The sequence below is a fragment of the Cetorhinus maximus genome, chromosome 7 (assembly GCF_964194155.1).
Source record: "Cetorhinus maximus chromosome 7, sCetMax3.hap1.1, whole genome shotgun sequence".
In the NCBI taxonomy this organism is placed as follows: domain Eukaryota; kingdom Metazoa; phylum Chordata; class Chondrichthyes; order Lamniformes; family Cetorhinidae; genus Cetorhinus; species Cetorhinus maximus.
In genome coordinates this window covers 5912214-5933850 of record NC_135885.1, presented here as the reverse complement: position 1 = coordinate 5933850, position 21637 = coordinate 5912214, and the positions used below count along the sequence as shown (strand labels likewise).

The 21637-nt window shown below is 46.8% G+C and overlaps 3 protein-coding genes across 5 annotated transcripts in view; all 3 read right to left on the bottom strand.

Annotated features, from left to right (window-relative positions):
• Positions 1 to 21637, bottom strand: part of LOC144682565 (BTB/POZ domain-containing protein KCTD14-like) — a 1380231-nt gene that overhangs the window by 431476 nt on the left and 927118 nt on the right. The gene's annotated exons all lie outside the window — the stretch shown is intronic.
• ints4 (integrator complex subunit 4) overlaps positions 1 to 21637 on the bottom strand; it is a 445537-nt gene that overhangs the window by 2460 nt on the left and 421440 nt on the right. The gene's annotated exons all lie outside the window — the stretch shown is intronic.
• On the bottom strand, positions 3095 to 4743 carry p2ry6 (pyrimidinergic receptor P2Y6). The gene has a single exon (XM_078544805.1). It carries the CDS (start codon positions 4741 to 4743, stop codon positions 3745 to 3747), a length of 999 nt encoding a protein of 332 aa, XP_078400931.1. The 3' UTR covers positions 3095 to 3744.

Genomic DNA, 21637 nt, shown 5'->3' with positions numbered 1-21637 from the left:
GAACAAAACGTAATGTAAAAATAATTTATCCTTGAAGATCATAAAAAAAGTTATGGGAATTGGGAGAGGGTAAAAGCAGCCAGTGTTAATGCTCCATATGAGCTTAAGTGGCTTCTGCAAACTTGGACTGATTGTACGTGCAGTGACTTTATTTTGATATTTAAAGTATCTGTAACTCTGCCAACAATTTGTATCATATAGTGCCTTTAAGATAAGGAAACATCACAAGGACTTCACAGGAGCATGATAAAAACAAAATATGACACTGAGCCATGTAGAGAGGTATTAGGTCAGACGGCCAAGAGCTCGGTCAAAGAGGTAGGTTTTAAGGAGTGTCTTAAAGGTAGAAAGTGTGGTAGAGAGGTTTAGGGAGGGAATTCCAGGGCTTGGGGCCTAGGCAACAGCCACCAATGGTGGAGTGTTTAAAATTGGGGATGTATAACAGGCCAGAATTAGAGGAGTGCAGGGATCTCAGAGGGCTGTAGGGCTGCAGGAGATAACAGAGTTAGGGAGGGGTGAGACCAAGGAAGGATTTGAAAGCAAGGATGAAAATTTTAAAATCAAGTTGTTGTTTGGCTGTGAGCCAAGGTAGGTCAACGAGCACAGGGGTGAGGTGGGGTGGGTGTGGGGAAGGGGAATTGCTGCAAGTTAAGACACAGGCAAGAGGGTTTTGTATGACCTCAAGTTTAGGGAGGGTAGAATGTGGAACACCAGCCAGGGGTTTGTTACAATAGTCAAGTCCGGAAGTGGGCATGACTGAGGGTTTCAGCAGCAGATGAGCTGAGACAGGGTAACGGTTAAGGGAGTGGGAAAAAAGTAGCCTTGGTGAAGGATATATGGTCAAGAAGATATTGGCCATGACCTTCCACGGAGTGGCGATCAGAGTCGGAGGTAAGGAGACCACGTCCCATTTTTTAATGCCACCAGCTGCCATTAAGCAGGTAAGTTTAAAGGACCAGCCGCTTTCAGAAGCCAGGGTGCGCGTAGGTTTTTAAGGTAAGTGGGTAGATTTGTGGGATGGGGGATGGGGAGTGGTCATTCATGGGGTGAAGGTGGCCGGTTGGTCGGGGGCAGGAGGTTAGTTGGTAATGGGGGGTGGTGTTGGTTGGTTGTGGAGAAATCTGGTGGTTGGGGGAGTCGGGGGTGGGGGGTGGGGCAGGTGGTCATTGGGGGCGGGGTCGATCGAGGGGGTCCATTGGTCGGGGCAGGTGTTGGTTGAAATGTGTTGGGGGGGGGTCGGTTGGTTTGGAGGTGTCGGGTGGTCAGTGGAAGGGGTCAGTTGGGGGAGCGGTCAGTTTGTCAGTGTTGTGGGGGGTGGTGTGAGACGGCTCTTCGGAGAGGGTCGGGTGGTCATTCGGGGCAGGTTTGGTGGTCAGTGGGGGTTGGGGGTCGGATGGTCGGGGGGATGGTCAGTGGGGTGTGGTCACTGGGGGCAGTCAGGCGGTGTCAGTGCTATAGTTACCCAGGAGTTAGAAGTGGTTTTAATTCTTCTAACTTTCCCTCGGTAACTATTCTGGGAAGACAGTTGGAGCCAACTGAAGTTTACGAATTATATCGTACTTTCGGATGGTTCCCATTGCAGGGCAATTGCCCAATAGAAGTTTGAACTTCCTGGGCAATTGCTGGACAATCCTCAGCTGGGGATATCCAGCAGGGTTCCTCAGTGCATCTTTGGGGTAGCCCCCCACCACCGCCCCCCACCGACCAATTACAATGCCCAGAGCTCAGAAATTACAGGCCATTATATTTTAAGTTAAGAGATGTAAGACTGGGATTTAGACTATAAAATCATAAGACGTAGGAGCAGATTTAGGCCATTTGGCCCATCGAGTCTGCTTCACCATTCACTGAGATCGTGGCTGATCTGATAATCCTCAACTCCACTTTCCTGCCTTTTCCCCATAACCCTTGATTCCCTGACTGATTAAAAATCTGTCTATCTCAGCCTTGAAAATACTTAACGGCCCAGCCTCTACAGCCCTCTGCGGTACAGAATTCCACAGATTCACTACCCTCTGAGAGAAGAAATTCCTCCTCATCTCTGTTTTAAATGGATGACCCCTTACTCTGAGATTATGCCCTCTGGTCCTAGACTCTCCCACAAGGGGAAACAACCTCTCAGCATCTACCCTGTCAAGCCCCCTAAGAATCTTATATGTTTCAATAAGGTCGCCTCTCATTGTTCTAAACTCCTGTGAGTACAGGCCCAACCTACTCGACCTCTCCTCATAAGAAAGTCCCTCCATAGCTGGGATCAACCTAGTGAACCTTCTCTGGACTGCCTCCAATGCCAGTACATCTTTCCTTAGATAAGAGGACCAAAACTGTTCACAATATTCTAGGTGTGTCTATATAGTTTTAGCAAGACTTCCCTATTTTTATACTCCACTCCCTTTGAAATAAAGGCCAACATTCCATTTGCTTTCCCTATTACCTGTTGAACTTGTATGCTAGCTTTTCGGGGTTCTTGCACGAGGACCCCAAATCCCTCTGTGCTGCAGCTTTCTGCAGTCTTTCTCCATTCAAATAATATTCAACTCCTCTATTCTTCCTGCCAAAGTGCATAACCTCATTTTCCCACATTATATTCCATCTGCCAAGTTATTGCCCACTCATTTAGCCTGTCTATATCCCTCTGTAGACTCTGTATAATGCACACCATTTGCCTTCCCACCTATTTTTGTGCCATCCACAAACCTGGTGATATTACATTCATTTCCCTCGTCCAAGTCTTTAATATATATTGTAAATAATTGTGGCCCCAGCACAGATTCCAGTGGCACTCCACTAGTTACAGGTTACCATCCTAAAAATGCCCCCCTTATGCCAACTCTCCATCTTCTATTAGTGAGCCAATCCTCTACCCATGCTAATATACTACCCCCAACACCCTGGGCTCTTATCTTATTAAGTAGCCTTATTTGCGGTACCTTATCGAACGCCTTTTGGAAATCCAAATATATTACATCTACTGGTTCCCCTTTATCTATCCTGCTTGTTACCTCCTCAAAGAATTCTAATAAATTTGTCAGGCATGATTTCCCCTTCATGAAGCCATGCTGACTCTGCTTGATTAGATGATGTATTTCTAAATGCTCTGCTATTACATGCTTTATAATAGACTCTAACATTTTCCCAATAACAGGTGTTAAGCAAACTGACCTGTTTTTTTGCCTCCCTCCCTTTTTGAATAAGGGTATTACATTGGAAGTTTCCCAATCCTCTGGGACTTTTCCAGTCAAATGCAACAAAAATCTGAGAGGCTCAGGCCTAGGGATGGGTCTAAACCCCTAGATCCCTGCCCAGAAAAAAATCCTTGAGCTTCAAAAACTTGCAGGCCCCTTTTAAAATGTTTTGCATATTTTAGTTTTATATCACGAGCGATGAAATGTTCGGTACATTATATTTTAACAAGCCTATGTCCCCACTGCACTTTCAGTGCAATTGTTTGTTCCTGGGTGTCATACGAACTCCAGTATTGAGGTGTCAGCACTTCTAGGAGGCTGCGTCACAAAGTTGCTTGTTTCCTGGGTTAACATGCATGGCTCACACTGGCCACACTCAGTTGAAGGAGCGACACTCGTCCATGTTGCTCTTCCATTTAAGCCAGTCTTGTGACTGTCAGTCTGTAGGCATCAGTTTTTTGGACTGCCTGCAAGGCAGGGACTACTGGCCAATCTGAAAGCTCTGTTCAAGCTAGCTGACTCAATTGGACAAAAAAAGAGGAATCATGGAGGTCAAAGTTCAACCCGCCTCCTCTTTTGGAACTCTAGCCTTCCAAGTGGCGTTAATCCTCTCCAGCAGACTCCGCGTGTTCTGCCTGAACCTCTCGTGGGTGAAGTAGAACAGAATGGGATCCATGACACTATTCATGCTGGCGAGGGGCCTGGTGGCCTTGTAGGCCCGGGCGAAAGTCTGCAGCATCCCGCAGGGGATGGAGCTCTGGGCGCGGACGATGAGGTACGCCGTCTTCGTAACGTGGAAGGGCAGGAAGCTTATGATGAAGACGACGGTCACAATGGCGATCATCCGCAGGGCCTTGCTTTTCTTCCGCTGGATGGTGAGGCCCAGCGCCTTGTCGGGCTTGTAGAGCGCCATCGCCATGGCGCAGTAGCTCGTCAGCAGCCCGACGAACGGGACCATGAACCCCACCATGGACAGGGCGATCCCGTAGGGGAAGTAATAAAGGGACTGATCAGGGCTGCTCAGGTCGTAGCACACCGTCCTGTTCCGCTGGATGCCAATGGAGGCGAATCTCCAGGTGGGAGCACATTCCGCTATCACCAAGGCCCAAAGCAAGCCACAGACCAGCCAGGCAAACCTGGGGCCCCGCTTCTTGTGCCAAATGCTTAGCGGGTGGCAGATGCCAATGTAACGTTGCAGGCTAATGCAGGTGAGGAACAGGATGCTCCCGTGAAGATTGGCGTAGAAGAGGAAACGGATGGCCTTGCACATCATCTCGCCAAAGGGCCAGTAGTCCATGTGGATGTAGTTGTAGATCAGGAGTGGAAGGGAGCAGACATATAGGATGTCGGCCATGGCCAAGTTGAGCATGTAGATCGCGCTCCTGGTCAGCGGCTTCTGACAGAGCCAGATCTGAACAATGACCGTCATGTTTAGGGTCAGGCCAAAGATCAGGACCGTCGTGTAAGTGACGGGCAGTAGAATGTTCTTGAATTTCTCATGATATGTGCAGCCTCTGGTCTGCAGACTGGGCTGAAGGCCAGGGGTGGAATTATTCATATTCCTGTCTCCCAAACGCTTCGGTCTATTTATCTCGGTCCAGCCCTGCCAAAACAAAAAAAAATAACATTTCAATAGGAGCATCAGCCACTGGAGGAGGCCATTCAGCCCCACAAGCCCGTTCTGTGATTCAATTAGACAACAGTTGATCTGTAGCTCAACCCCAATTACCGGCCTTGGTTCAGTACCCCTCGACATTCTCACCTAATAAAATCCCCATGCATCATCACAAAAACACAATGATTCATTACAAGCCTGTTCACCATCGACACAAGGCACAAGCTGGAGTGTGATGGAATACTCCCCACTTGCCTGGATGAGTGCAGCTCCAACAACACTCAAGAAAGTTGACACTGACCGGGACAAAGCAGCCCCGCTTGAATGGCACCACATCCACAAACATTCACTACCTCCACCACCGACGCACAGTAGCAGCAGTGTGTACCAACTACAAGATGCATTGTAGGAATTCACCAAGGCTCCTTCGACAGCATCTTCCAAACCCACGACCACTACCATCTAGAAGGACAAGGGCAGCAGACACATGGGAACACCACAACCTGGAAATTCCCCTCCAAGTCACTCACCATCCTGACTTGGAAATATATCACCGTTCCTTCACTGTCGCTGGGTCAAAATCCTGGAACTCCCTCCCTAACAGCACTGTGGGTGTACCTACACCACATGGACTGCAGCGGTTCAAGAAGGCAGCTCACCACCACCTTCTCGAGGGAAATTAGGGATGGGCAAAAAATGCTGGCCCAGCTAGCGAAGTCCACATCCCGTGAATGAATAAAATAAAACTCCAATGACCACCCGTGGTTCTCAACTCTTCCACCAGTTTAAGTGGTTACGTGCAGCAATAGAAAGAGGAAAGACTTGCATTTATATAGCGCCTTTCATGACTTCAGGATGCCCTGAAGCCCTTTATAGCCTGTGAAATGTTTTCTGAGGTGTAATCACTATTGCAACGTAGGATATGCAGTGGCCAACTCACACACAGCAAGATCCCACAAACGGTAATCAAATAAACAACCAGATCATCTGTATGGGTGATGTTGACTGATTAAATATTAACCAGGGCACCAAAGCTTTTCTTCAGAATGGTGCCATGGGATTTTTTTACATTCACCTGAGAGGGCAGGCACCACTCCATTTACAAGGGCCTGAATCTTCCGGTCGGCACACGGGGACAGGCCCCACACACGCCGACGCGTAAAATGACGCGAGGTGACATTGGGCGTGGGTCCCGGCATCACTGCACATCATTCAGATCTTCAGTTCGTCGGGCGCAGACCAGAGGCTGCTGCGTGCCCACCAAACTGTCAAATGCCTATTAAGGCCATTAAACCACTAATTGGGGCACTTTGTAAGGGCTGCCCGTCCAACCTTAAGGTTGGTGGGGGCGGGGGGGTGGGGGGAGCAGGCGAAGAACCCAGGCGGCCTTCACATTTTTCATGGGACCTCACCCAAGGGCAGGGTGAGGTTTTACGAAGGCTTTATAACTTTAATAAAAAGTTTTGAATCAAATTCATGGACGTGTCCAAGCTCGTGTGACACTGTCACATGAGGGAACGTGTCTGAATCGTTTTTTTTTTATTCTTTATTTCAAGTTTACACAATCGGGTTAATCTCCCTGAGGCAGCTCTGTGGCACTTAATTGGCCCATCCACGTTAAAATGGTGGCGTGCAGCTGATCACGCCCCCCGCCTGCTCCCGCCCAGCCCGCACAATGGGGAGGAAATTCTTCCCAAGGGATTGGTATAAGTGTGAAGAAGCCTTACTGCAATTCTCCAGGGCCCTGGTGACATCACAGCTGGAATATTATGTACACCTTTGGCTTTCCTTGCCTAAGGAAGGATACACTGGTCTTGCAGGAAATGCAAAGAAAAATGATTCACTAGACTGATTCCTGGGTTGAGGGGGTTGTCCGATGAGGACAGATTGAGCAAGCCAGGCTTATATCTTCTGGAATTGAAGAATGAGAGGCGACCTCTTTGAAACACATAAAAAGGGGCTTGACAGGGAAAACATTTCCCCTGCAGGGAAATCTAGAACACAGAGTCACAGCCTTAGGATAAATAGGTGCTTGGCAGTACGGGACTTGCGTATTGCTGAAAAAAAGAGACAGGCTGTCAAAGTTTTTCACCTCGCACTCATCAGGGCAGATGCAAGAATTCCAAATTTCAAAGGGAGCAACAATTTATACTGCACGTGAAAAGGGTGCTGATTGGTTACAAGCGGATTCCGATTGGTCAAGGCATTGCTTTGGAGAATGCACCAGGGAATTATTGGCCCCCCTACACTTTGTTTAATTCTAAAAAGGTGTAATGCCTGGACATATTCTTTTTGGGTAAGGTCCTTGCTAATGAATATATGTAGCTTCTAGCAAGCGTAAGCAAGCCACATTGTGAGCCTGACTAATGTTAAATTGGTTGTTCATATCTAACGTTAGGTACGATTCTGCGATTGGATAGCACGTGCTGAGCAATCCCGAGTACGCTAAGAGTTATACTAACAACCAGTTTAAGATTATCAGTCAGGAATCAGCGCACCTGTGGATCATGTGGGGAGGTGGGGTTGAGGTAAAAATGATCAGGCAATGATTTTGTTGAATGGCAGAGCAGGCTCAAAGGACTGAATGGCCTACTCCTGTTCCTATTTCTTATGTTTTTATGAACTGTAGTCACTGTTGTAATGCAGGAAATGCGGGAGCTAATACCACAATCAGTAATGTGATAACGGCCGAGGAATCTATTGCCAGACAGCGCGTGAGGTATAAGTATTGGTTAGGACTCCAGGGAGAACTCCCCTTGCTTTTCATCACCTCAGATATTCATTCCATCTGTTAGTAATATATTTTCAAGCACTTTGACTAGTTTCAGTGTTCAATACAAAGGTAATACCAATTATATTATCATTAGGTAATCAAGGAATAGTTCATGATTTCATGGTTTGATTCCCTTTTTGATGATTCACATCTATCCTAATATGGGCCTGGCACTGAAATAGTTCATGTAATTTGACTGTCAGAAGGTTCAAACATGCCAAATTTTGAACAACCAGTCATTTCTTAGATTTTAATGGTTCTTTGCTTAGTAGTTAACATGAAGGGTTGAAGGGGTTATCTAGCGCCTTTGGTTAATATTCCTTTCAAGGCTTGCTGGTTCACTAATCCCATTCTTTGTTTAACCACAAGACATCCACACACAGAGACACACACACACACAGAGACACACACATACACACAGGCACACATACAGAGACACACACACAGTGACACACACAGACACAGACACACACACACACACACAGACACACACATACAGATATACACACACACAGACACACACATACACACAGACACACACACACAGACACACACAGAGACACACACACACAGACAGACACACACACAGACACACACATACACACAGGCACACGCACAGAGACACACACACAGTGACACACACAGACACAGACACACACACACACATACACAGACACACACATACAGATATACACACACACAGACACACACAGACACACACACACACACACACACAGACAGACACACACACACACACAGAGACACACACACACAGACACACACACACAGAGACACACACAGAGACACACACACAGCGACACACACATGCACACAGACACACACACACAGACACACACACACACACACACAGACACACACACACACAGAGACACACACACACAGACAGACACACACAGACACACACACACAGAGAGACACACACACACATACACACACAGACATACACACACACAGAGACACACACATACACACAGACACACACAGACACACACCCACAACAGGTAATCCTCAATCACAAGCACTAATTCAGAGCAGAAATGGCATTGTTTTAGAACACAAGAAACTGCTCCCAGGGATGGGTTTTGTGTTGGGAATGTGTTATCACCAAATACTGCTCTGCTATTTACATCACATGCTTAGTCCTCATGCTTATTTCATTACAGAAGATGCAATTGAGGACACTGTGCCCTCACTCGCTGCCAATCAGATAGATTTCCCACTTGTTTAATCCCCCCATTAAGGAAGTTTTTGGGCCATCTTTCCTTTCTTGTACTGTGCAAATGATGTAGCTAGTGTCTATTTTCCACTTAATAAGGGTCTGCAACTCAACACAGTTCATCGCAGATAAAAGGTCTTCCAAGAAATTGAACAAAAACTTGCAAAGGAAAAATGCGCACAGCGATGGGAAGGAGTGAGGCTAATTGGACAGCCACGGCTTATGGGTAGAAGCCTTGCCTCTGACTCACAAGATGCTGGGCTTAAGTCCCCAGGGCTTGAGCACAAAAATCAAAGTGGACACTGCAGTGCAGTACTGAGGGAGTGCTGCACTGTCAGAGGTGTCATCTTTCAGATGAGGTGTGAGAGTTTGCTGGATGCAAAATTGGCTGCCATGTTTCCTACATTATAACAGTGGCTATGTTTCAAAGAGGTACTTAATTAGCTGTAATGTGCTTTGGGACATTATGAAAAGTGCGATATAAATGTCTCCTTCTGTGCTGTAGGTTCCCATGGTGAAAGTTTCCTTTTGACAATTTTCTGCACAAATGACTGATTCTTGTTAGTGCTTGACTATTGGCAGGGCTGACTGGATAGCGATGAGGGGTGAGAACCTGGGCTGACTTTAATTTTGACCTCACTTGCTCTAACGGTGAATCAGTATTTTGATCCTGACCCCTCTCACGACCCGGGATGAGATTGGCTAACACAACATAGATAGGGAGATTGAGGCTGGAACTTCATTCCTGCACTCAGGCTTTTCCCAATAAAATACCTTCCTTTATTTGTACTGCAAGTAGCTCGACAGCTCCTTCCCAACCTGTGACCTCTACCATCTAGAAGGACAAGGGCAGCAGACACATGGGAACACCACCACCTGGAAGTTCCCCTCCAAGTCACTCACCATCCTGACTTGGAAATATATCGGCCGTTCCTTCACTGTCGCTGGGTCAAAATCCTGGAACTCCCTCCCTAACAGCACAGTGGGTGTACCTACACCACATGGACTGCAGCGGTTCAAGAAGGCAGCTCACCACCGCCTTCTCAAGGGCGACTAGGGATGGGCAATAAATGCTGGCCCAGCCAGCACGACTCACATCCTAAGAATGAAATGGAAAAGCTGAGCTTTTGAAAATTTTAAAAATTGCGTTCACTCTTTGAGTGGACGCTCCTCACATCCGTGGGAAAGGACAGCTTTATCGTACAATAATCACAGGCAATGGCATGACATTAGGCTGACACAGTGATGTGTTTGACAGCAAGGTTTTGCCTTGCTGTCGGGAAATAAATCCTGCTGGAGAGTGAATATCAGACATGGACAGAGTTGTTCCTGACTGTGATACACCCCATGTCTTCATGCTCAGGACACACCAACCTTGCTCAATGTTCAAGAAGGGACAATTGAAATAATGTCACTTCTACCCTTGTAGCCTGTCCACCATCTACAAGGCACAAGTCAGGAGTGTGATGGAATACTCTCCACTTGCCTGGATGAGTGCAGCTCCCACAACACTCAAGAAGCTTGACACCATTCAGGATAAAGCAGCCCCGCTTGATTGGCACCCCATCCACAAACATTCACTCTCTCCACCACCGATGCACAGTAGCAGCAGTGTGTGTACCATCTACAAGGTGCACTGCAGCAACTCACTAAGGCTCCTTCAACAGCATCTTCCAAACGCACGACCTCTACCATCTGGAAGGACAAGGGCAGCAGACACATGGGAACACCACCACCTGGAAGTTCCCCTCCAAGTCACTCACCATCCTGACTTGGAAATATATCACCGTTCCTTCACTGTCGCAGGGTCCAAATCCTGGAACTCCCTCCCTAACGGCACCGTGGGTGTACCTACACCACATGGACTGCAGCGGTTCAAGAAGGCAGCTCACCACCACCTTCTCAAGGGCAACTAGGGATGGGCAATAAATGTTGGCCCAGCCAACGAAGCCCACATCCCGTGAATGAATTTTTTTTAAAAAAGCATTTTTTAAAATGCCAGACATCTAACCATAATGCTTCCCATACATCCAATGGTGCTTGGATCAGTTGATTCACTCTAACCCAAGGCCTTGTGTCTCAGCCCTATAGCTCACGGGACAATAGAATGTGGCAAACACTTTCTGATGAAATGTAGAACAAGTATCCTCAATATTCTTGAATTAGCTGTCATATAATGAGAGTACAAAGCCAGTTTAGGAAGTAAACTGAGAGGGGGATGTAAAGAGGCTACAAAGGGACATAGAACAGTGAGTGGACAAGAAGGTGGCAATGTGGAAAAATGTGAAATTATCCACTTTCATAGGAAGATTAGAGAAACGGAACAGTTTCTAAAATGGTGAGAGGCTAGTAAAGACTTGGATTCTGAGGATTTGGGTGTCCCTTGTATAGGGATGACAAAACCATGCAGGAAAGCAAGCAATGAGGAAGGCAAATAGTACGATAACCTTTATTGTAAGGGGTTTGGAATATAAGAAATAGTTGCTTATTGCTGCTGAAATAGTTGTTTGGTAGCATAGAACTTGTGTATTACTGAGGAAAAAGAGATGTCAAAGCTTTTCGTCTTGCACTCATCAGGATACTTCACAAGAATACCAATATAAGGGGAAACAACAATTTATACTGTTTGTGAAGAGAGTGCTGATTGGTTGTCAAGTGATTGCTGAAATTATATAGGTTTTTGCTGAGACCACACATGGAGTACTGTGTACAGTTCTGGTCTCCTTGCCTAAGGAAGGATAGAAAGGATGCAATGTAGATTCACTAGATTGATTCCTGGGGTGATGAGGTGTCCCATGAGGAGAGATTGAGTGTAGAATGTAGTTGAGAAAAACGAGTGGTGATTTCACTGAAATGTACAGAATTCATAGAGGGCTTGACAGGACAGGTTTTGGGAGACTGTTTTCCTGGATGCGGAATCCAGAACATGGGTGCATAGGGTAGAACCTTACCTCTGTCTGGCGGGCTGGAAGGGAGCAGGCAGAGGCGGGCGCGGTGCCGATCGCCGCCCACGAGCAGCCGCGCGCCGCCATTTTACGCGGGCGGGTAAATTAAGGCCCGCCCAGTGTAACTCACGGCCGATAGCACTACCTGTGCGGTGCGGGGGGGGGAGGAGGGGCCTGCGCATGCGCGCGAAAGGGCGCAGAAATCTCCCTGAGGCACGGAGCTGCCTCAGAGAGAGATTAAGCAGGTAATAGAAGTTTTTAAATGATAAAGTAAAAAAATTATTTAAACATGCCCCCTCATGTGACAGTGTCACATGAGCTAGGACATGTTTGTGAAGTCAAGAGAGAATGATTTATTTATTTTATACAAGCTTCAGGAAACCTCAACCCGCCCACGGATGAGGTTTCCTGAAAAACGCGAAGGCTGTTTGGGCTCTTTGCCTGCCCGGCAACCTGAAGGTTGGACGGACAGTGTTCTTAACAACTTCAATTGTTTAGTTAATGGCCTTACTAGGCCGTTGACAGTTCGGCGGGCACCCTGCCACCTCCAGCGCGCGCCCGATGAACGGAATATCGCAATGACACGCGATGATGTCGGGCCCGCCCGCCCACGCCGACAGCAACATCCTGCCCATCGTTTCAAGATAAAGCATCAGCCATTTCAGTCTGAGACGAGGAGAAATTTCTTCACTCAGGTGTTGTGGATCTTTAGAATTCTCTACCCCACCCCCCAGAGGGCTATGGGTTCTCAGTCATTGAGTATAGTTAACAGATTTTTGGATACTAAGGGAATTAAGGGTTATCAGAATAGTGCAGGAAACTAGAGGTAGAAGATCAGCCACGATCTTATTGAAGGGCAAAATAGGCCTGAGGGACGACATGGCCGAGTCCTGCTCTTATTTCTTATGATCTTGTATTGGGTTGATGTTCAACTCGTGAGACAAGGAGTAAAGCTGTTAATATCGAGCAGCCACCCGAATTTCATTGCGACTGATTCCAATTTTGCACTCAGGGGACACATTGACAATCCACTCCATTTTTCTCAGGGTTCTTTACCATGAGGTCCAATTTCTTCACTTTCATATGAAGTCTTGTACTCCTTCTATGTTAGTGAAGCTAAAAGCAGTGAACAATTTGCTGGGCCTTTTGAATTATATACGCCAGCGACGGGAAAGGGAAAAGACAAGTTTCATGTCAAGTTTTAAACCTGTTACACGAAACCAGGTGAAGAAGCTAAATGGAAGCGAAGAGTCAAAAGCTATGCTGAGAAAACAAGGAACTGCTCTACGTGAAAATCAGGCCCATTGGCAGTTTTAGTCTTACTGCAGGAGACAATCCAGCTCACCTCACCTGTGCTGCCTCTTTTGGAGGAGTTAGGAATTTGGTGAAAGTTTAAATGAACATTGCTAGTTTTATTCAACTCAGTGTTTGAGCTATTACAGAGACGTTAATCTCCTTAACAGGTCATGGTTTAAAGGCCTGCACCAATTTCACCATATCCTGTTATCATAAGGCAGAGGTCTATGTGTATTTCCAATAAGTATCCTTTTCCATATTTATTTGTTGGATAACATACCCTTTCTTCAGCAGCACCTTCCAAACCCACGACTGCCACCATCTAGAAGGACAAGGGCAGCAGATAGACCACCACCTGCAATTTCCCTCCCAAGCCACTCACCATCCTGACTTGGAAATATATCGGCCGTTCCTTCACTGTCGCTGGGTCAAAATCCTGGAACTCTCTCCCTAACAGCACTGTGGGTGTACCTACACCACATGGACTGCTGCAGTTCAAAAAGGCAGCTCACCACCACCTTCTCAAGGGCAACTAGGGATGGGCAATAAATGCTGGTCCAGCAAACGACACCCACATCCCTTGAATGGACGAATAAATTTTAAAAACTCAAAGAGCTTCTGCACGGTGATGTGGCTGGAGCCAGGCAGCCAGTGGGATGTCCAAGGCTCCGCCTCAGGGATGGTTACCAGCGTGACATGAGGGCCCTAAACATCGACGATCGTACCTGGGAGTCACTAGCTGGTGAACAAGGGGAAATGGCAGCACCTTCCGTGGGCTGCCTGCCCCACCATGACACCCAGTGGCTACAGTAGCTTGGCAACAGGTGGCAACACTAAAAAAAACAACAGCGCACAATGTCATTTGACGGCTTCACATGCGGTGTTTGGGGCAGAGCCTGCCCCTCAAGGATTGGCCTTCACATCCATTGGATAAGGTGCACCAAGTGAAGACCCCCTCCCCCCCAGCTAAATGGGCTACTTGCTGCGGGTCCATCGTCTAAAGGGGAAATGCATGGAGATGTGCCAAAGGGCAAGCCTTTCATCTGTGCTGCTCTGAATCTTTTAATTATGATTATGTTACATGGAGGGGCATTGACTTCAAGGGACCAAGAGTCATTGACTGGATATGGTGAGAATAATTATTCTTTGGCAAACAACGCTAACTCCTATAGCTCGAGGTCAGTACAGATTTCTTTAGCTAACAGCTATAGCGTGAGGGTAAATATCTTCGGCCCTTGTGAAACCAGAACTGGAGACTGTAGGAATTGACAGTCGTGCAGCTAACATTAATCTCGCTTACTTCCTTTTGGAAAATTCCACTTGGTTCTCTAAAACCCAACAGATGGAAATCAATTATTTCATTTTAAAGCTTGTTATTGCTTTTTGCATTTTTTATTTTGTCCACAAGCTCATCCTTCAGTTCGGCCTAATTAGCCGACGGCACCAACTTGCATTTGTATAGCGCCTTTGACACAGTCAAACATCCCAAGGCACTTCGCAGGAGCAGAATCCTACAAAATTTTACACCGAGCCACGTAAAGAGATATTAGGACAACTTGATCAAAGAGGTGGATTTTAAGGAGCATCTTAAAGTTAGAGAGAAAGGCTCAGGGAGTGAATTCCAGATCTTAGGACCCGGGCAGCTGAAGGCACAGCCAGAAATGGTGGGGCAAAAGTAGTTGGGGCATGCACAAGAGGCCAGGTTTTGAGGAACACGGGTTTCTTGGCAGGTTGCAGTGCTGGAGGGAGCGACGGAAACAGGGAGGAGAGAGCAAGGCTACGGAAGAATCTGAACCTTCTAATTACGATTGTGTTACATAGAAGGGCATTGACTTCAAGGGACCAAAAGGCCAAGGGGACCAAGTGTGGTGTTCCTTGGTGACCAAAAGCTAAAACCTACCCCTCTGACTGGGTTTTTTTAATAACTTGTCCTAGAATTTCATTACCTGGCTCAGTGTCAAATTTTGTTTGCTAATGGCCACTGTGAAGCACCTTGGGACATTTTACTCCATCAAAGATGCTATTTAAATGCAAGTTATTGCTACATACGTGCATGTAGACATACGAGTTAGGAATAGGCCATTTCAACTGCTTGGGCCTGCTCGCAATTCAATAAAACCATGGCTGACCTGAGCGTGGCCTGAATACCACAATCCAGCCTACCCCTGACAACCTTTGGCTCCCTTGTTAGTCAAGAATCTACCTACCCCTGCCTTAAAAATATTCAATGACCCTGCCTCCATCACCCTCTAGGGAAGAGAGTTCCATAGACTCATGACCCCCCCCCGAGAGAAAAAATTTCTCATCTCTGTCCTAGATGGGAGACCCCTTATTTATAAACAGTGACCCCGAGTTTTGGGTGTTGTGTTCATGAACTGAGGGCTGGGAAATGGCTGTAAAGCAATATTTTAATTAGTCTAACGCAGGGCCATTAATGCGCTTACGCCAATATCAAAGGAAAGCTAATGTGTATATATATATAGCAAAGTCCCCATTACTAGTGTTAAAAGCTATTCAGAAGATTCGGGTCCCTGGGGTTGACAGGGGCATTTCACACATTCCCTGATCCAGTCTGGGAGCCTTTCAAAAAGATGAGACTGGATGACAGGAGCAAAGGGTGGTTGAGGTGAGATTGCAGTGTGGAATTAAGCCTGGCTAGAATTCCACGGGCAGAATTCTTTCCCCCAGCCGGGGGCAATGGATGTGAAAATTCACGCCTCCAGCTGGTAGGCCGGTTTGCCGGCACCATCCGTCACCAGGCCAAGTCCCCTTGGCCTTAATTGTTTTTTATTATTCTTTCATGGGGTGTGGATGTTGTTGGCTAAGCCAACATTTGTTAGGTGGTAGAGGTCACTAGTTTGGAAGGTGATGTCGGCATCTATATTTGGCCATTGAACAGAGGCTGACTGAACGTAAGAACACAAGGACGTAAGAAATAGGAACAGGAGTAGACCATTCGGCCTCTCGAGCCTGCTCCGCCATTCAATAAGATCGTGGCTGATCTTCTTGTGTTTCGATTTCAACATTCCCATCTAACCCTGATAGCCTTCGACTCCCTTGCCTAACAAGAATCTACCCACCTCTGCCTTAAAAATATTCAATGGCCCCGCCTCCACCACCTTCTGAGGCAGAGAGTTCCAAAGTCGCACAACCCTCTGAGAGAAAAAAAAGTTCTCCTCATCTCTGTCCTAAAAGGGCGACCCCTAATTTTAAAACAGTGCCCCCCAAGTTCTGGACTCACCCACAAGAGGAAACATCCTTTCCAGTCCACCTTGTCAAGGCCATTCAGGATCTTGTATACTTCAATCAAATCACCCCTCACTCTTCTAAACTCCAGTGGAAAAGCATTGGGAGCTATGGTGCGGGGTGTGGCGGTGGGGGTGGGGATGGGGGTGATGCTCTGGGCAGGCTTTGAGGAACATATTGCCCGGCTTTCCACAGTTGCAGCCTCAGCTGTCCTGTGGATGCGCACCCCCACCACAACGCTGGCCTAGCGACTGAGCCATTTTGTTACAGTGTTACAGTGAGGGTACCTCAAGATAGACGTGCCCCCTCTCTCTCTCTCTTACCTGAACTGTAGGCAGCTGCTTCTTCCAAACTGGAGAGCCTCTTATTGGCTTTCAAGCTTGGGAACATGCTTAAGAATATTAAACTAGGAGCAGCAATAGGCTATTTGGCCCCTTGAGCCTGCTTCGGTAGTCAACATGATCATGGCTGATCTGATTGTGGTCTCAAATCCACTTTCCTGCCTGTCCCCCAAAACCCTTGACTCCCTCGTCGATCAAAAATCTAAGTAAACCAGCCTTGAATATATTCAATGACCCAGCCTCCACTACTCTCTGGGGGTAGAGAATTCCAAAGACCCTCTGATAGAAGAAGTTCCTCCTCATCTCCATCTTAAATGGGAGACTCCTTACTTTGAAACTGTGTCCCCTTGGTTCTAGATTCCCCCATAAAGGGAAACTTCCTCTCAGCATCCACCCTGTCAAGCCGCCTCAGAATCTTACATGTTTCAATAAGATCACAGAATCACAGAGTGCAGAAGAGGCCCTTCAGCCCATCGAGTCTGCACTGACACGTGAGAAACACCTGACCTACCTACCTACCTAATCCCATTTACCAGCAGTTGGCCCATAGCCCCTCTCATTCTTCTAAACTCCAATGAGTGTAGGCCCAACCTGCTCAACCTTTCCTCACGAGACAAACCCCTTCATCCCAGGAATCAGCCGAGGGAACCTTCTTTGAAGATTCTTGATGGCCTAAATTGGATGGTGAACCCACCTTCTGGTTATTAACTGGCCAATCTGGGGAAAGTCACGGCTGGGTGATTGTTTCCTTCATGGTGCGGTGTCCTGACCTCTACTTGACCCCGACATCAGGGTTCCAACCCAAAACCCCAAACCCTGCCCATGTTTCTGTTTCAGTGGCTCAAAAGCCCTCCCTCAAGCCACTTACTGGCTGTTGTGGAAAATTACCGGAAAAAAGAAAGAGGGGGGGGGATAGATTCCAGGTGTCACTCGGGTTAGTTGTTTGATTGTGGGTGTGTGACCGGTTGATTCGTGACAGGCTAAAAAAGCAGCATCAAGGCTTCCCATTGCCAGAAGGGGGGTCTGTGACTATTTTTTTTATTTATTCTTTCGTGGGATGACGGTGTCGCTGACAAAACCAGCATCCGCTACCCATCCCTGATTGCCTTTGAACTGAACATTTCAGAGCCAACCACATTGCTGTGGGTCAGACCAGGTAAGGATGGCAGATTTCCTCCCCTAAAGGGTATTTTTGTGAGCCAAGTGGGTCTTTACAACACTCATGAGGGTTTCATGGTCACCGTTACTGAGACTTGGCTTTTTATTCCACTAAGATAAAAACAAAATACTGTGGATGCTGGAAAATCTGAAATAAAGAGTTAACATTTACGAGTCTCTGAAGAGGGGTCATAGGGACTCAAAATGTTAAACCCTGTGTCTCCCTCCACAGATGCTGGCAAACCTGCTGCATTTTTCCAGTATTGCCTTCCAAATTTATTCATTACCTTCAAACTCCACCAGCTACCATGATGGGATTTGAACCTGTATCCCCAGAGCATTAGCCTGGGACCTTCAGGGCTACTAGGCTAGTGACATTACCACTATGCCACACACACACACCACCCCCCCTACTGATGTCAATAAATTGGCACTCATCCCCCACCCAAGCAAATATCTTGGTGATGTGTCTAGGTTCCCACGAGAAGAATAATCATTTGGAAAATATTCTGAAGGGACAGGTGGTGACATGGAATCAGGCCCAAGCAGAAGTCAAGGCAGGAGAGGAGAGGGAGAAAATTGGCAGGCTAACACTTCATCCTTACAAACTGTACACAGTTTAGAATACGTGCATAGTTCACATTCTGTCTGGAGTTCCAAAACACTTGGAACTGATGGCAGTCCAGCTTCCTTGAGCTGTGATCCTCAATGAGAACAGTTTTTTAACAAAGAGGGGCTTGTGTTGCTATAGCGCCTTTCCCGGCCACAGTTTGGCCCAAAGCCCTTTTCAGCCAATTAAGCAGTGTAGTCACTGCTGTAATGTAGGGAACGGGATAGACAAAATTGTGCACAGCAAGCTCCCACAAATAGCAATGAGATGAATGATTGCATCATGGAGTGATGTTGGTTGAGGGATAAATATTGACCAGGATACTGGGGAGAACTCCCCTGTTCTTCTTTGAAATAGACCCTGGTACTTATACGTCCTCATGAGAGAGCAGTTCTGTTAGGGGGGATTAAAGGGGTACAGTAAGAATTTATTGTAAGGGAATGATACTGTTGGAATCTCCAAGCAGCCAATGCCTACAAGTACATAAACTGTGAAAAAGCACCAGATGAACCTTATACGCTCTCGAACTTTGTACACCCTCAGGGTTTGCAATCACCAGCAAGGCCCAGGGAGTCAGACTGGAGACTGAGGTTGTAAAAAACAACTATGATTGAGCCTGTTTACAGCAGATAGGGAAAGAACAGATGGTCCCAGCTTAGAAAGGAGGGAAGATCTCTGCCTGGGTGAAAAATTGGGACATATGGTGCATGTACCTGTTACCAGAGATGTCTGTTTAATGTAAACCTATATGTTGACAAGATCGGAATCTGAAAACTGTTCTTGTACGTGACCAATAATGTATAAATATGTTGAACACTTGTAATTTAGCAGAGTGCTATCTCAAGCTGCATTGAGATGGTTCTCCCCTTGCAATTGCTCGAATAAACGATCGTGACCTGGACATGAGACTCCTGTGGTCCGTTTGTCAAAGTGACCACAACAGTTTGGCATAGCCGGCAGGATACTTAGATCGGATCCTCAGGACGGCTCTGCAAACTGGGTGAGTATATTCATTTACCACCTGTAGTTAGCGCAGTTGGCCTACCCGAGAACGGTCCGGTCAAGTATCAAAGAATCGGGAGAAGGACTCAGGACAGGAGAGAGGAGGTGCCAGGGGTAAGAGGCGGAGCTGTGCAGGTGGGCTAACGGGGCCAAAGCCGCGCAGGGAAGGACAGACCATTACCGAAAAGAGGAGGCGGAGCCGTGCTGGCGTGGTTACGGTTTGAAACATAACCATATCGGAAGCCACGCAGGAAGGCCAGACCCCAGTGCAATAAGTGAAACCGCACATACCGCAAGTGACTAAGTTTTTAGGGCCGTGCGAACGTACCGCGCAGAGATAGACGGGAATAAGAACAGAGGCCATCAGGGAAACAGAATAGCGCTATGGAACTGGACTGGGGAACCGCTGACTCCATTACCAGGTTCATTGCGGAACAACAGTCAAAACTAATCACTAAAATGCAGAAGGAGGTGTGGAACCCACAGGGAACCCCCAGAGAACAAAAACAGTGGTGGATAGAACAGAAAAAGGATAAGGAAAAGAAAGGGGTGACGGTTATTATTATCTTGTACCTGCAGTTGTGTAGACGGGTTAATACTAAGTTCCAGTCCATTAGAGAGAGAGAGAGACAAAGTCAGATCCAGGACAGATCAGAGCAGTGGCGGCAGCTTGTAGTGACACTGATCAAGAGGAGGAGAGCTCCGAAGGAGAAACCTATGATGGAGTCGGGACAAAACCACCCTCATATGAACCAACCGCCCCCACTGTGCCCGTTGAATCCCACGGCCCCTGTGGCAGTAACTATTAGGAAAAGTAAAGTCAGGAAAGGCAAATTGAAACCCGAAGGGAGAAAGAGGGCTGAGGAACAGAGGGAGGATGAAGAGATTGAGAGGGTTACGGAGAAAGTTAAGCAAGTACCATTCAGCCCAGGGGAGAAACAGGTTTTGTTTAAAGAACTCCTGAGTCTTAAAACTCGGCATAGCAACCCAGATTTTTGAACCAAACTGCGGGAAATGCAAGATTTCCATGCAATGCACCCCTTTGATACCCACGTACTGGTGAAGGCTAAGTGCCCAGGGGATATTTGGGGAAGATTACCCCTGCAGTCTAGGAGTGGAGACTGGGCGAAACCTGGGGACGTCCCGGACCGGGAGAAGGCGACAGCCCTGCACAGGGAGTTTGAGAGGGCAGTCAAGGAAGCCTTGGGGGAGGGAGAGACGAATTGGGGAAGTATAATGTCCCGTGAGGGATGACGAGATTTTCCTGAAAATGTGGAAGGATGTTTGAGGCCTGAAAGGTCCACTACTCAATTTTCTGTAACTTAAAAAAATGAATTGATCTAAGTTACAAGAGCTGCTTGTGCTGGAGAGAGAGAGAGAGAGAGAGAGAAAAGGGGCGTAACCCCTAGGGGGTTAATAAGCACTGACAGGCAGGGGAAATGTGAGCTTTCATCAGTTTGATTGTCCCTATAGGTGGAGTCTTCAAGATCCCATTATTTCCCCTACTGCTATTTGAAGTTTCATTTAGAATATGAGAGTTATAAGTCGTTAAGTTAAGGATACAGGAATATAAATACATACTTCTAAATATATGTTTGTTTGTGTGCAAGGAAGCATTCGTATGTGAGCTTTAATGTGTTTTCTTCTGTAAATTGTCATCTGTGTGTGCAGTTCAGCACTTTAGGGTTGAAAGCCCCAGGTTAGATTAAAGGAAAAGTATACTAAAACATTCCAAAGTTTTGAGTATAAGGTTTGAGTTGAGATTTCTGGCAAAAAGGGTGGCAATTTGAAGGTATCATAAAGCTAAGCAGGGTTAGATGAACCAACCTTTGTACCCACCCCCTTTGCAGACGAGCATCACCAGCTTCCAAGCTGATTGGGATTGATACATACGAGTTACATTAACTCATACGAGTTAGTATTCTAACATTCTGAAGGGAAAAATTACCTGAAGTTCAAGGGATTCTAGGAAAACCAAAAGACATAAACACAAGGTCTAGGTGGTTCCAATGGATAAAAAGGGGGTTTCTTATGAAGAGGTGAATTAATTATGAAAGGAAATCTGCATCCCAACAGCGCTGTAATTTGAATTTGGGACAATCTTGAGATGTAAAGTGCAGTGTAATGTAATAGGTTACTTCGAATAACGAGGATGCTATCCAAAGATAAAGAATGTGTCGATAAACATATGGGAATTATAACTTGGATACAAATCAATACACATAAGAA